Source organism: Camellia sinensis, chromosome 3 (assembly GCF_055761805.1).
Source record: "Camellia sinensis isolate YWXY chromosome 3, ASM5576180v1, whole genome shotgun sequence".
NCBI classification, from domain to species: domain Eukaryota; kingdom Viridiplantae; phylum Streptophyta; class Magnoliopsida; order Ericales; family Theaceae; genus Camellia; species Camellia sinensis.
This window is the reverse complement of record NC_138963.1, coordinates 176,390,936-176,405,358: the sequence shown is the minus strand read 5'-3', so window position 1 is coordinate 176,405,358 and position 14,423 is coordinate 176,390,936. Positions and strand designations below refer to the sequence as shown.

The window sequence follows — 14,423 nt, the reverse complement described above, 5'->3', positions numbered from 1 at the left end:
AGGTAAAACATAAGCATATTTTATTCACATTTCACCTACATTTTCCATTTCCATTTCCAAATCCCTCTCCAAATCCCCCAACCAAAAACAGCATTAGGTTTTTCAATATACATTCAAGATTCTATCACTTCTGTTCAAAAAAAAAGAAAAAGAAAAAAAAAGAGAAGATTCTATTACACTACCACTCCATTTCATATTCACAGAGCTTCTTGTGCCAATTCTAATTTCCCAAGACCAAACATCTACCTTTCCAAGCACCAAAAAAACAACTTGCTAAGACTTTTCATTGGGTTGTTTGGTACAACTTATCTGAATCGTTTAATTTTTTTTTATTTTATTTGTAGTGTTTGATATAATTTTTATTTATAATTTATTAAGCAAAAATAAGTTCAATAAATTAATTAAAGCTGAAATTCGGAAGCTGGGGGATGAGAAGTACTTTGGACTTCTGTTTTTGGATTATTAGCTTTTACTAGCTTACAATAAATTATACCAAACATCATTATTTCACTACACCATGAATACATCATTCCATTGTCACTACCCAAATAGCCATTGGGTTCCCCAAGGGCCAAAATACATTACTAATTAATTAATTATTTTTCTATAAACAAAAAAACCAAACAATAAGGGTAACCGGTGGTCTAGCATTCCAACCTTGACCCATCAACTCATGGGTCCAAACAATGGCATCTCTTCCCCTCCCCTTAGGTGTAGAGATGATGTTCTTCTTGTACTCGCACCCAAAAAAAAAAAAAAAAAATAGATAGGAGTTTTTGTTGCTACTCCAATCACCAAAAGTTTTAGGAAAGTTTGCGGCTTATGATTGATGGGATCAAAACAAAAAACAAATGTTCTATGGATGTTGTAAAAAATAATAATAAGAATAATTAGTTGGGTTTCATTTTAAGAAAGGAAAATTGACATGCACCATATCCATCACAATTATTTATTCCAACACGTAAACTATTTGTTTGTGATCCCAATAAATGGTCTCCTAGGATTAGAAAACTAACTTGCCGTTTTTTTCCGAATGGAAGTGATTCAATTACACAAGACATAATGAACTTTTAGGATCAAGCATTTGCCATCTCACCAAAACCCGCAGATAGGCATAAGGGGCTGCACCATAAGCGCCAATGAGATGGGCTGTTAAGTACCAATGCCACGCCCATACGTGACAGCAAGTCCATAAGGTAATCGTTGGCCCCATAACCAACAATCTCCCCCAGAGACACTAGGGGACTCGAACCCATGACCTCACTCTGCTACCAGTCGTTAGGATCAGACGTTTGTCATCTTACCAAAACCCACATGTGAGCATGAGGGGCTGTCCTAGAAGCACCAATGGGATGGGCTGTCAAGCATCAATGCCACACCCATTGTGATAGCAAGTCCATAAGGTGATCGTTGGCCCCATAATCAACATTAAGGAATTTATTTATTTGAAATATACGCACCTCCTTTGCATCCTTCCGTGGTATGCCTTCTCGCAGTGCCACAAGTTTTTCAACAACCTCAGGCTGCAATACCAAGCCCCCCAAAAAAATAAAGACTTTTAACAAGAGTAATCCTGAGCAAAGGGATTCAGAAAAAACTACTAGTCTATTTCTTTCCCCATTTCAAGGCATGAATTAAATCAAAATCAACCAAAAACAAATTAATGAATGACAACTTAAAGTTTTTCTCCTAGTACTGAATTAGCAAGTGTCCAATGCATTAATTAATAGCTTGACGCCCATGAATGTGTTACATCACAAAACATTGTTCAATAGCACTTACCGGGCAGTCAGGGTGATGTTCAATGATATTTGTGTAAATGAGTGTGAAAGTATCCAAGCTCTCAGCTGAAGCAAGCTCTCTCAAGTCACTTAGAATCCTCACTCTGCTTTCGACTTTCTGTAGCACAAGCCACAACATTCAGTACATACAAACTGATAGAAAGAAATATATATCAAAGAATCATTGATATTTGATAGATACAAAAAAAAATTTCTGGAAGCTTATTAGATTGAATCTTACAGCGTGTGTATAAATCAAAGTGGAATAATTTAAGTTAGTTGCAAAAAACATGGTTCAGAACTTACAGAAACACTTATGTATTCCCTGAAAAAATCCATTATGACTTCTTCATCCAGTCTCATTCGTTCAATAGTTTCTTCCTTGATGTAATTTTTCTACAATAACAAGCATCATTTAAATACTAAACTTGTGGAAAAAAGTATGTTACTGGAAAGTATATGCTAGAGCATATTAAACAACAGAAACATGATACAAGTCATTTTTCACAAAACCTGGGTGAGTAGATGGTCAACATAAACAATTACAGTTTCTTCCAAACAAGCTTCAACAAATCTCCTAAATGATCTTTCTTCAATGTACCTGAAGAAACCACATAACACAAGAAAATAAAAAATTGAATGTGGAACAACAAAAGAAACCAGGAATTCTGAGATATTTGAACATCGGAAGCTATTGAACAGCATACCCAAAATAAAGAAGGAAAACTTACATCTTTACATCTGTAAAATAATCACCAAATGTTGCAACTAGGTACTCTGTAACCTGGCCATCACACCATTCTGAGATACAGAAGAGAAAATCCAATTCAAATGCCAACATAACTATTTCTGGAGAAATAAAAAGTTGATTCATCCCATCCTCTCTTTGGTGACAGATACATATCAACTACTGAACTAGAAACGTTAAAAGTGGAAGCCAAACAAATAAAACATAGTCTAGTGTAACTATTTTTCTTAGGAATTGGAAAGGGGATGGAAGGTTATTCAAGTGTAACTGAAAAACAAAAAATGTAAGGTACTCTTCACTACCCATAATGTGGTAGGCAATAATAGAGAAATTAGGTAGAATATGGAAAACTACGAGATAATAACAAAAGAAAAAGTATAGTGATAAAAATTTATTCACCTTTTTGATAGAGCTTGACGAGTAATTCCTGCACTCCTGGATCTTCAAAGATAACACTAACAGTTTGATGCACAGCTTCCTACCATCAAGGAAGAATTAGGTATTGTAAGAATTTATGTAATTTATGTATTATTGATTAATTGATGATTCTGTATTACAAGATTGATGAATTACAATTCCTATACAATCTATATATAGAAGAAAATGTGGTAGTAGGTGTAGTGGAGGTGATAGTGGGTTAGGTGAAGTGGAGTGTGTGGTGAAGTGGAGGTAGGTGAAGTGGAGTGTGTAGTGGAGTAGGTGAAGGTGTAAGAATTTATGTAATTTATGTATTATTGATTAATTGATGATTCTGTATTACAAGATTGATGAATTACAATTCCTATACAATCTATATATAGAAGAAAATGTGGTAGTAGGTGTAGTGGAGGTGATAGTGGGTTAGGTGAAGTGGAGTGTGTGGTGAAGTGGAGGTAGGTGAAGTGGAGTGTGTAGTGGAGTAGGTGAAGGTAAAGATGGGAAATTCTAACAGCCCCCCGCAAACTCAAGGAGGAGAGAAACTAACCAACTTGAGTTTGGAGAGAGTAACAAAACAAGAAAATACATAAAAATAAAAAAGGATAGGAGACACTGTATGGTCGTGTCAGATCGTTGGTGAAGACACTGTATGGGGTGTCATAACGTTGTAGAGGACACTGTATGGTGGTGTCAGACCGATGTAGAAGACAGTTTATGGGGTCATGTCGGACCGTTGTAGAAGACAGTTTATGGGGTCATGTCGGACCGTTGTAGAAGACAGTTTATGGGGTCATGTCGGACCGTTTGTAGAAGACAGTTTATGGGGTCATGTCGGACCGTTGTAGAAGACAGTTTATGGGGTCATGTCGGACCGTTGTAGAAGACAATGTTGTGACAGTTTACGGAGTCTTGCTGGACCCTTGTAGAAACTAACCGGAATCAATGTCGGGACAGTTTACAGAGTTTTGTCGGACCCTTGTAGAAACTAACCGGAATCTATGTCGGGACAGTTTACAGAGTCTTGTCGGACCCATAAAAAATCGCATCCTCAAAAGGTGCGCTCAATTTTTCAAAAGGCGTGCCATCAAAAGGCGTGCCCAATCCATAAAAAGGCGTGCCATCAAAAGGCGTGTCCACTTTGTCAAAAGATGTGCCATGAAAAGGCGTGCCAGTTTGTCGGGCGGCAAGAGGCGCGCGATACGCGTGGCTGCCTCGGCTATTTAACCAAGACGAAGGCTGAGGCTGAGGCATACCATTCTGAAACCTCTGAAACCAACCCTTCGCTGAAAAAACTCTGCCTCTGCGGAGAGAGAAACTGTGGAACACTTTGTTGCCATTCTGTCACCAACCCTTCCGAACATTACCAGTCTGAAATTGCTATTTCGCTGAAACACTTAGCAACCCAAAAACATGGCCTCTTCTTCCCGTCCAGCTACCCAGAACCTGCTCACGCTCTTTCCAGAACTGAACGAGCCCACAAGAGAAATAACTGGTGCGGTGGCCAGTGAACCTCAACCAAACACCTCTGGTTTTGCTCCATTGAACTTTCCGATGCGGTCGGTGGAGCAAAAAATGGCGGTGCAAACTGATATTGAGGCTAATCAGTATACTCTGAAGTCATGCGTGGAAACCATGACGGCGGTCACAAATTTGTCGAACCGGCTGCAGAGTAGGACAAATGAGGTGCAGCATTTAAATTCCCAGCTGGCTCTGCTCCAACGCATGTATAAGGATGCGCGAGCAGAGATCAGTGTGCTAAAGGCAGAAAATAAGGAACTGAAGCGGAAGGCCACCGTGATGTTCCGATTTGGAGGGCCGCCATATGCTGCAGTGGAGGAGCAGGGAGTAGTGATCGTGCCCGGTGGAGTGGGAGGCACAGAGGGAGCACGAGCAAGGACTGGCCAAGACGGAGGCAAGAAGAAGAGACCTGCAGCAGAGTAGAGAAGAAAAATCCCACTGTGGATGTGGGTGTGTTTGTTTGTATTTTTTTTTTTTTTTTTTTATTTTTTTTTTTGTGTAAAATTGTGATCGGGGTTGATCCCGTCATAAAAAAAATGACAAATTTATGGAATGAAAAACCGAGATGGTTATGAATGATTTTATTTATTTATTTATTTTTTATTTATTTATTTGTTTGTTTTTTTTTTTTTTTTTTTTTTTTCGAATATACATAAATATATATATAATATCAGTGACATACCTCATCACAAAACACGTCCCACCTCTGCACTATACACACGTTTACCAATAAACTTTACAGCTGCTCAAGCACTAATACACGACAAAAATCATGTGCTGGTGCGCAAAAAAGGCAGATAGTGGGTCGATTTGTCAGAAAGGCAGAAAGTGGGTCAAGATTGTTGGTTTTGTGAAGGCTGATTCTGTTGAAAGTGGTGATAAAGCCAGTAACATGAACATTTTAGCTCAGGAGAACAGTGCCCATCCTTCTCTGGGAAAGAAAGAGATAAAAAAAAATAGAGCATCTCTGGGAAAGAAAAAATAGAGAGAGAGAGAGAGAGAGAGAAAGATTAGCCTAATAGACATTGGGGTCATCAAAATGAAGCTTATCTATGAGCCGTGACAAGCGTTTCAATAAATCTCAGTCCATCTGGGTGCAACTTTATCCGAAGAAGCCCTTGAATTATCACTATTATCGCTCGAAACATCCTCGCGAGATCTTTGTGATTTGGAGTTGGTTACGAGGGTCGAAGAAGACGGCGGAGAAGAGATCACCGTGGCTGAAGCTGTTAGTCAAATGGGGGAGAATGTGAATAAAAGAGTGAGCTTCATACACTGGGTCTGTTTGGTCGTGGGACCTACAAGAAACTCTACAGCTATCGACATCTTATTAATGGCTTTGCAAGTCAGATTTCTCCTGAGCAGGCAGAAATTCTTAGACGAGCCCCTGGTGTGAAATCTCTGAAGAGAGATCGGCGATGGAGAGGAGAGGGGATGCTCCGGCGGAGGAGAGGCGGAGGACGCCAAGTCGGCGTACATTGACCCGGACCGAGTGGTGGAGATGAGTGGACCGAGTGGCAAGTTTGTCGGCGGCGAGTGGTTGTGATGCAAGTTTGTCAGAGGATGCATGTCTACAACTTGAACTTCTGGGTTTTACCCCCGATCGATTCTCTCTCTACTCTTTATCTCTCTATATATGAAATCCAAAGCTTTTCCGCTATATTTGGATTGCAGGGTCGATATGGGTTTTGAAGACTGATGTGGAAGATGATGATGGAGAAGAGGAATTTGCTTGCTGTTATGGCTTCTATGGGTGTGATAGAGATGACAGCGGAATAGGTTGAGGTCCGGCGGGCGGCCAAGGCGAGGTTGCCGCCCGCCGGTGAAGCGAGAAATACGAAGGTCTTAACCTTGCTCTGATACCATGTAAGAATTTATGTAATTTATGTATTATTGATTAATTGATGATTCTGTATTACAAGATTGATGAATTACAATTCCTATACAATCTATATATAGAAGAAAATGTGGTAGTAGGTGTAGTGGAGGTGATAGTGGGTTAGGTGAAGTGGAGTGTGTGGTGAAGTGGAGGTAGGTGAAGTGGAGTGTGTAGTGGAGTAGGTGAAGGTAAAGATGGGAAATTCTAACAGGTATATATTAACCACACCAGTGGTAACCTTTCTAGGAAAACAAATTTTCCAGATGGATGTATGGTGCAAGCCAAATAAAACATGACCACATATCCACCAGATATAAATCTTCAAAACATGAAATTGGAAATTTGTCTAGACTGAGATGGGAAAATTTACATTATCTATGTGGAGATAATTTTCTACCAAGGAAGTAATGAAGTATTCATGGAAGGTTGGCATGCTTTTATTGCAAAAGAAATAAAAATGATGTAAATTATTTCATTATGGATTACATCTCGAAATAGGCATCCTTGTTACCAATGATTCTCAAAACGTTAATGTTGGTAACCAGTAAACAGTGCCTTGTTTTAAGTTGAAGGCATCACAAGGTAGAAAGGAAGCTTAAAGAATGTTGGTAGAGGGGTTAGTGGGAAGATATGATGGCCAATGGTTCAATTAAGGCCATCAACTTAGCTAATCCAAATTGCTAAATCAAAGCCAACCCCAAGTAGTTAGGATTGTATCTTCAATAAGATGAGTGAAGATGTTATATAAATCAAGTCAACAACAGAACTCTTCAAATTAACAGGGGAAAAAAACTATTTTGCAATATTATGCTTTTCTCGACCTCTATATCACTTCACCTAAAACAAGAACCCCTGACCAGCCAACCAAACAGATTCCAATTACGTAAAAGCTCCCATTTGAACTATGCAATTTTCTCAAACCACCAATCCATATAAAAGCAACTATCAATCACAGATGCAAAAACCAACACCATTGTGGCACAAAACAACTAACAAGAATTAATTAACCATTTTAACTGGGAGACCTCTGCTAAAAGCCTCTGGACCAACCCATCTGTAAAGTGTTTAATACCATTTAAAGCAAAGAAACACTAGAAGAAACCGACAAACAGCAACAAGAAAAAAAATCTACGAGGACATTAAACTACATATTTTTAAAGGCTCAGCATTGCCATCAATAGAATGGAAATGGCAACCACAATAAAACCTCGGGCACATAATTAGCTGATTACAATCTTCAAACTGTTTGAAGGTTGGAGGTGTAAGCTTAACATACCTTTGCAACCTCCAGGAAACCTTTGCAAGTGTCTTCAAAATTAATCTGTGGAAGTGATAAAGAAACCAATTTCAAAACAAAACAGGAATCAAGATACATGTTTGCAATCTTCAACGCATAGAATTTATACTCCCAATATAGCATATCAAATTCAAGCGGTATTAAGAAAGTACAAGACCCTTAACAGATCTGGTGCTGCTATAGACATCCCTTAGGAAATGCTCGCCAGACTGATTGCTCATTTTCATGCATATCAACGAGTAATCATTTCATAATAATACATGAAATAAGTTTTACCAAGAAAAGTACTGCCAAAATTGGCACAAAGGTGCATGACCAGAAGGCCCAGAAATGAACTAGCAAGACATAAAAGGAAAGAATGCGAGAATGAAGTGATTCAAAGTAAAAAAAAAAAAAGAAAGTTTTAAGGTAACATAACCTGCTCAGCATAGCTCTGTGGAAGAGCTTCAAGAGTGCTGTTACTCAACTCCATGGCAAGATCATAGCAACGCAGATTGTTGTTAATCTGCCAACTCATAATGTTAATAGTGAAATATAAATGGTACTATATTTTGAAAAGAATAAATTATATGACCATCAGCTACCAATCTACAAAATTTGAATACCATTGCACATAAAGGTTCTAGACCAATTTCAGAGGCAGGTTCTTCAAGTCTCTTCCTTTCAGCTGCTTGAAAATCAATCATTACCTGTTGAGATGCATTGTGTACAGAGATTCAATCGAAGTATATTCTACATATGGAACATGTTTTTAACAGCTAGTAGATATAAGAAGTCAAAAAACACATGGTAATCAAGAAGAGCAATGGTAGACGCTGGTGAAAACCACCACCAGACAAATGAGTTTAAACCATGTCAGCATCTCACAGGTAGAGTAGTCATACACGTAGAAGTTAGAACCATTGCTCCCTTCTGTGCTACAGGGATCTCAAAATATATTACATTCATTCTAGTCAATATTATCAATGTGCAACAGTTCAGCTGCACAGCCAATGATAGTACAAGAAACTGATTGCAACTAAAATTCATGTACAATTTCAGATTCCTTGAGCTCTGGAAAAGATACTGTGATATTTTGAAATATTCCATAATGGTACAATTTTTTTAATTTCAAAATAGAAGGAAAGAGAGAGAAAAAAAGACAGCAGAAAAGTAATCTAAAACAATTTTAAGTTCTCATTGTATAAAAAAATGTCACTTTGCATAGGCTTTGATACCGTGAGTCTCAGGCCAACAAAATTATTGATCAAACATGTAAGAACTTCTGGGTTTTAACATAACTAATGCAAATGTGACAGTGAACTGAACCAAATATTTTAATATTTTAAAGAGGACTGGGAAAAAAATTACAGATAAACTTCATGCCAAGAAGATGCAGTACAAGTTGATAGAAGATTTGGGTAATAAAAACCATAAATCCAAGTGACACCATCTACTTGGAAGACAGGAAGAAAAGGATAATTCGGCTGCCACAAAGACTTGCAAGGAACACGCATGTCAAAGCAGCCATGAATGAGAAAGATCTACAAGTAACTTCAACTTGTTAAAAGACAGACCTCAAGATAGATGCATGACAAGTTTTGAAAAAAGAAATATATTGACAACTCTACAAACCCTGAGAATCAAATAAGCATATTCAAATGATCACAAACATGTAAAATTTAGCTACAACCAATACAAAAAATAACATCAAGGGTTAAACTTTCAGTCACGGTTAAAGACTCGTCAGTCCTATTTCAAATAGGGGTGGTTGACAATTGAACCTGATTTTTCCCATATAAAGGATGGTTTATCAAGAATATGCAAGAAAAGTAGATCAATATATTATGCAAAAAGAAGACAACAATGGAACAACTGTCCTCAACTAGAAGTAGAACATGTCCTCCCTTTCGATATGGTTTATATTTTAGGTAAAACTCGAAAAGCTGAACTTGCCTGAATAGTGGCCAAAGCAATTCGGTATAACATGACATCAGTGCTATTTTCCCGAACAATTTGTACTTGCTCACCAAGGATCCTAAACAGATCAACAGCAGAAGGTGTATATAGCTTTCCATCTTCTGTTTTCTTTGGTGGCTGTACCTTATCGGCCTCAAGGATATTCAAGTACCATTTCTAGAAAACACAATAAGAGCAAAAAGCAGAGGGAAAGATATGAGATCTGAGCAATGTCATAAACCACGTAATAAACCAGTAATGCTATCAGATAAATTATAGATACCCTTGTTGTAGCCTGCATTCTTTCAACATATGCGTTCATGAGGGGATCCATTGCACCACTCTCAGAACAAACTTGAGCTAATGACTCATCAACACCAAGTCCAATCAGATTTTCTTGATATTCAACCACCCAACCAGTCACCTAATTGCAATAAATAAGAATAATCAACAAAATGAAATTACAATTAGAAAAGAACAACAAAGTAAAATGAAGCTCACAAAACCACAAAATGAGAAACTCTTACAAAGTAAAGTTTCATTAGATAAGATGATAAAGAAGATAAAACGATAATTAGATAAGATGAAACATAGAATCATTATATAATTTGAAACTCATGACACAGCAAATGCATAGAAAAATGAGAAATCTTGAACAAGGAAGAATATTTACTCCTTGATTAAAAGGAATTACAATCCAAAGTGTAATAAATTTATATTTTTCATTCCACAATAACTTTTTAGCTGTCTTTTCAACTATAGTGCCACAAATTATGGAGACAGATGCTATTAATGTTTTTTGGTGATATGCAAATCAGAATAAATCAACATAGCAAAAAATCTCAAACAGCTTTTTGTCCCATACTCTTATGGAATTATGAATCACCATCTCCAACAGCCTTTTGTCCCATATAAAATAAACTGTGTCAAAATCGATCCGTAAAAGTATAGATGGTGATTCATAATTCCATGCATATTGAAAGTCGTAACAAATTTCCACTGTAGTTAGTAAACATATTTGGATCTAACAAAGTGATGATGTAACAAGAGTACATTGTGCATCCCTCCAACTAGAATGACGTATGGCTGTGACGTTGAGACATGGGAAGTAGTCATTTCACTATGCAGGTTTTTTATGCATGCACTGCTGTAGGAAAAAAAAAGGTGCCCTTATTCAAGTTTCCATATTTGAGATCATTAAAAAATGTTGACAATATTTCAAGCCCAGAATAGAAAATATAGAAATAATACCTTTAAAATTTCTAAATTAGTTAGATCATTTGCGCGTTCACTAAGCAGTCTCAGCCACTGAGTGAATCTCTCAGTATAAAGGTTTACCAGAAACTGGAATATTTCATATCTGCAAGAACAACAACCAAATTAAGAGAAGAAAAAGAAAGAAAGGAAAACAAAACATATTTATGGCACATCTTGACATTATATGCCCCCAACTTCAATTATAGCGCGCAATTACAAGAAAACATATGTGCACATAGAGATGGCAATGAAGTGGATACATGCTCCCCCCCCCCCCCCCCCCCCCCCAAATCCAAAGGTTCAAGAAACAGTGATGATGTTTTTGGCTCATCACACTGTTTGGTAATCAATATTTCAGGCATTGGCTCACAATACATAACCCAATTTATAGAATTTGTTAATCGAACTTGTTATAGAACCTATTAATATACCTGTTACCAAAATAGGTTAACAAAAATCTAAAGGAATGCTATCTCAAAACTAAAGGGGAAGTCTGGGAGAGAATTACTAGCTACGCTGCTCTTCTATGAGTTTTTATTACGTTATGGTCTGACTTTTACAAACTTCTATGTCTTCTAAGATGTGCAGTTGTAGTCTTTAGACTTTCTTTTAGATTTTTAGACTTCCAAGTAGTTCGACAGTTAAAGGATGGATATATATAGGTTGGATTTGGATTGGATGATACATGCCCCACCCCTGCTTCAGGTGCGGAAAAAGACACCCGCCCCTACCCCATCTCCTCAATGGATCAGGTAAAATCCGCCCCATTCACATCGGATAGGGTTAGGTCCCCATGGTTCAGGTCAAAATGATCATCCCTAAGTGCACACACCCTCACAAACATGCACATCAACATGCTGGAATTTATGAGCAGCAAGAAGAGCAAATCATAAAAGACAACAAAAAAATAAAACTTTACATATTACACCCTTCCAATTTGAAGCGAGCAACACACTAGCACATACAAAAACATGCATGCACAAAGGTAGGCACACAAACAAATCCATGAGAAGCAGCAACACTCAAAATACAGCTGTACACACACCAGACTATCTCGTTATTAATTGGCACTAAATGCAATAACTAGCGTTTTTTAGTAGATTTGCATGGCCCTAGAGTCAACATGTAACGGGCAGAGTGCCAAGTGAACATGCAGGAGGGAACAAGGACATCATCTGGAAGAAGCTAGCATCATGTATGACCTTGCCTTGGAAGGAAATCACAGTACTTTTTGTGCGGAGAAAATGAAATAACTATATTTAACAATAGCCGCTCAAAAGAAAAATCCAGCTTGATTTTGCTTGAATCGCTGTTTTTCTTAATTCAACAACCTCATCAAAGGGGTAAACATATAAGCAATAAAGATCAAGTAATAATAACGATGGGGTTGGTACATCATACACGCTGCAGTGAAGTAAAATGAAGTAGCATTTATTGTGAAACAATTAATTGTGCCCATCAACAAGAGATAACAGTTAGGGCCAAACTTGACAGCAACACTACATTCCCCAACATGTGTCGGCTAAGCATCCAAACCTAAACCAAACCAAACCAAGCCTTAAGTCACATCAAATGGGGTCGGCTACATGAATCTTTCTCCTCCACGCGGCCCTATATTCTTATAATTTTTAATGTTCTTATAACAGGATATGCTTCGGACGCTTGGGGGGGGACACACGTGTTTATCGCTCAAACATACATAATGTAAAAATGTATGTATTATTGATTGATTGTCTTGATGTAGTGTTTTTATTACAATTACAAGGATTCCTATTATATAGGAGTTTGTTTGGGAGTAGGTGGAGAGTAGGTGAAGTGGAGGTGGTAGTGGTGTAGGTTTAGTGGAGTAGGTGAGGTGGTAGTGGTGGTAGGTTTATGGTAAATTCTAACAGCCCCCCGCAAACTCAAGGGGGATAGGAACTAACCAACTTGAGTTTGGAGATAGTAACAAAACAAAAAAATACATAAAAATAAAAAAGGATAGGAGACACTGTATGGTCGTGTCAGACCATTGGTGAAGACACTGGATGGTGGTGTCATAACGTTGTAGAGGACACTGTATGGGGGTGTCATAACGGTGTAGAGGACACTGGATGGCGGTGTCAGACCGATGTAGAAGACAGTTTATGGGGTCATGTCGGACCGTTGTAGAAGACAGTTTATGGGGTCATGTCGGACCGTTGTAGAAGACAGTTTATGGGGTCATGTCGGACCGTTGTAGAAGACAGTTTACGGAGTCTTGTCGGACCCTTGTAGAAACTAACCGGAATCTATGTCGGGACAGTTTACAGAGTCTTGTCGGACCCATAAAGGAGCTAACCGGAATCAATGTCGGGACAGTTTACAGAGTCGTGTCGGACCCTTAAAAAGTCGCACCCTCAAAAGGTGTGCCCAATTTTTCAAAAGGCGTGCCATCAAAAGGCGTGCCCACTTTATCAAAAGATGTGCCATGAAAAGGCGTGCCAGTTTGTCGGGCGTCAAGAGGCGCGCGATGCGCGTGGCTGCCTCGGCTATAAGACAGAGGCTGAGGCTGAGGCTGAGGCAAAAAAACCTGCGAGAGATATTCTGAGAGAGATTTCTGAGAGAGATTCTGTATAACACTCTGTTGCCTAGAAAATGGCTTCATCGTCTTCCCGCGGGCTGCTCACCCTCTTTCCCGACCTCAACGAGTCAACGAGAGAGAGAACTGGTGCGGTGGCACTGGAAACTCAACCAAGCGCCCCGGAGTTTGCTCCGTTGAACTTTCCGATGCGGTCGGTGGAGCAAAGAATGGCAGTGCAGTCGGATGTGGAGGCCAATCAGTATACTTTGAAGGCATGTGTGGAAAGCATGACGGCGGTCACAAACCTGTCGAACCGGCTGCAGAGTAGGACAAATGAGGTGCAGCATTTAAACTCCCAACTGGCTCTGCTCCAACGCATGTATAAGGATGCGCGAGCAGAGATAAGTGTGCTGAAGGCGGAAAATAAGGAGCTGAAGCGGAAGGCCACCGTGATGTTCCGATTTGGAGGTCCTCCATATGCTGCAGTGGAGGAGTATGGGGGAGTGAACGTGCTCGGTGGACAAGGAAACACGGAGACCGGACTGGCACGGGACACCCAAGATAAAAGTAAGAAAAAGAGACCTGCAGTAGAATAGAGAAGGGAAAAGAAAAATCCCACTGTGGGTGTGGTTGTTTTGTTTGTATTTTTTTTTTTTTTTTTTTTGTGTAAAATGGTGATCGGGGTGAGGCCCGATATGAATAAAATGAGTTTGCAGTTCGTCTTCTTCCTCCGTGTTTGTTTGTTTGTTTTTTTTTTTTTTTTTTTTTTATAATAAAATAAATAAATAAATAAAGAAAATAAAAGAAAAGAAAGAAGGTGGAGCAACGGGTGAGGTGCAAAAGGTGATGATAATGTTTTGTGAGTGGAGAATAAAGAAAAGAAAAGAAAGGGATGGTGTGGTGAAAAAAGAAAAGTGGGAGAGAGAAAAAAGGCATGGGGGTTGGCACTTTGTGTTGATAGTGCAGCTCATGCGAGATAGAGAGAACCAGAAAGCCCGAGAGAAGATGCTGCCCGTAAATGTTTACTCAATGCGCATCTCCCTAGT

At 38.7% G+C, this 14,423-nt stretch overlaps 1 protein-coding gene across 2 annotated transcripts in view; it reads right to left on the bottom strand.

Moving 5' to 3' along the window:
- Positions 1-14,423, bottom strand: part of LOC114308366 (exocyst complex component SEC6) — a 29,376-nt gene that overhangs the window by 2,012 nt on the left and 12,941 nt on the right. The window contains exons 13-24 of one of the 2 annotated variants that reach the window (XM_028253935.2): positions 10,830-10,938; positions 9,862-10,002; positions 9,576-9,755; positions 8,246-8,329; positions 8,059-8,145; positions 7,620-7,664; positions 2,929-3,007; positions 2,513-2,582; positions 2,295-2,382; positions 2,088-2,177; positions 1,783-1,899; positions 1,461-1,523 (exon numbers count right to left, since the gene is read on the bottom strand). In XM_028253935.2, the coding sequence (XP_028109736.1) occupies positions 1,461-1,523; positions 1,783-1,899; positions 2,088-2,177; positions 2,295-2,382; positions 2,513-2,582; positions 2,929-3,007; positions 7,620-7,664; positions 8,059-8,145; positions 8,246-8,329; positions 9,576-9,755; positions 9,862-10,002; positions 10,830-10,938 (1,153 nt within the window). The remainder of the gene's footprint in view (positions 1-1,460; positions 1,524-1,782; positions 1,900-2,087; positions 2,178-2,294; positions 2,383-2,512; positions 2,583-2,928; positions 3,008-7,619; positions 7,665-8,058; positions 8,146-8,245; positions 8,330-9,575; positions 9,756-9,861; positions 10,003-10,829; positions 10,939-14,423) is intronic. The other variant, XM_082921499.1, reaches the window with a different exon arrangement.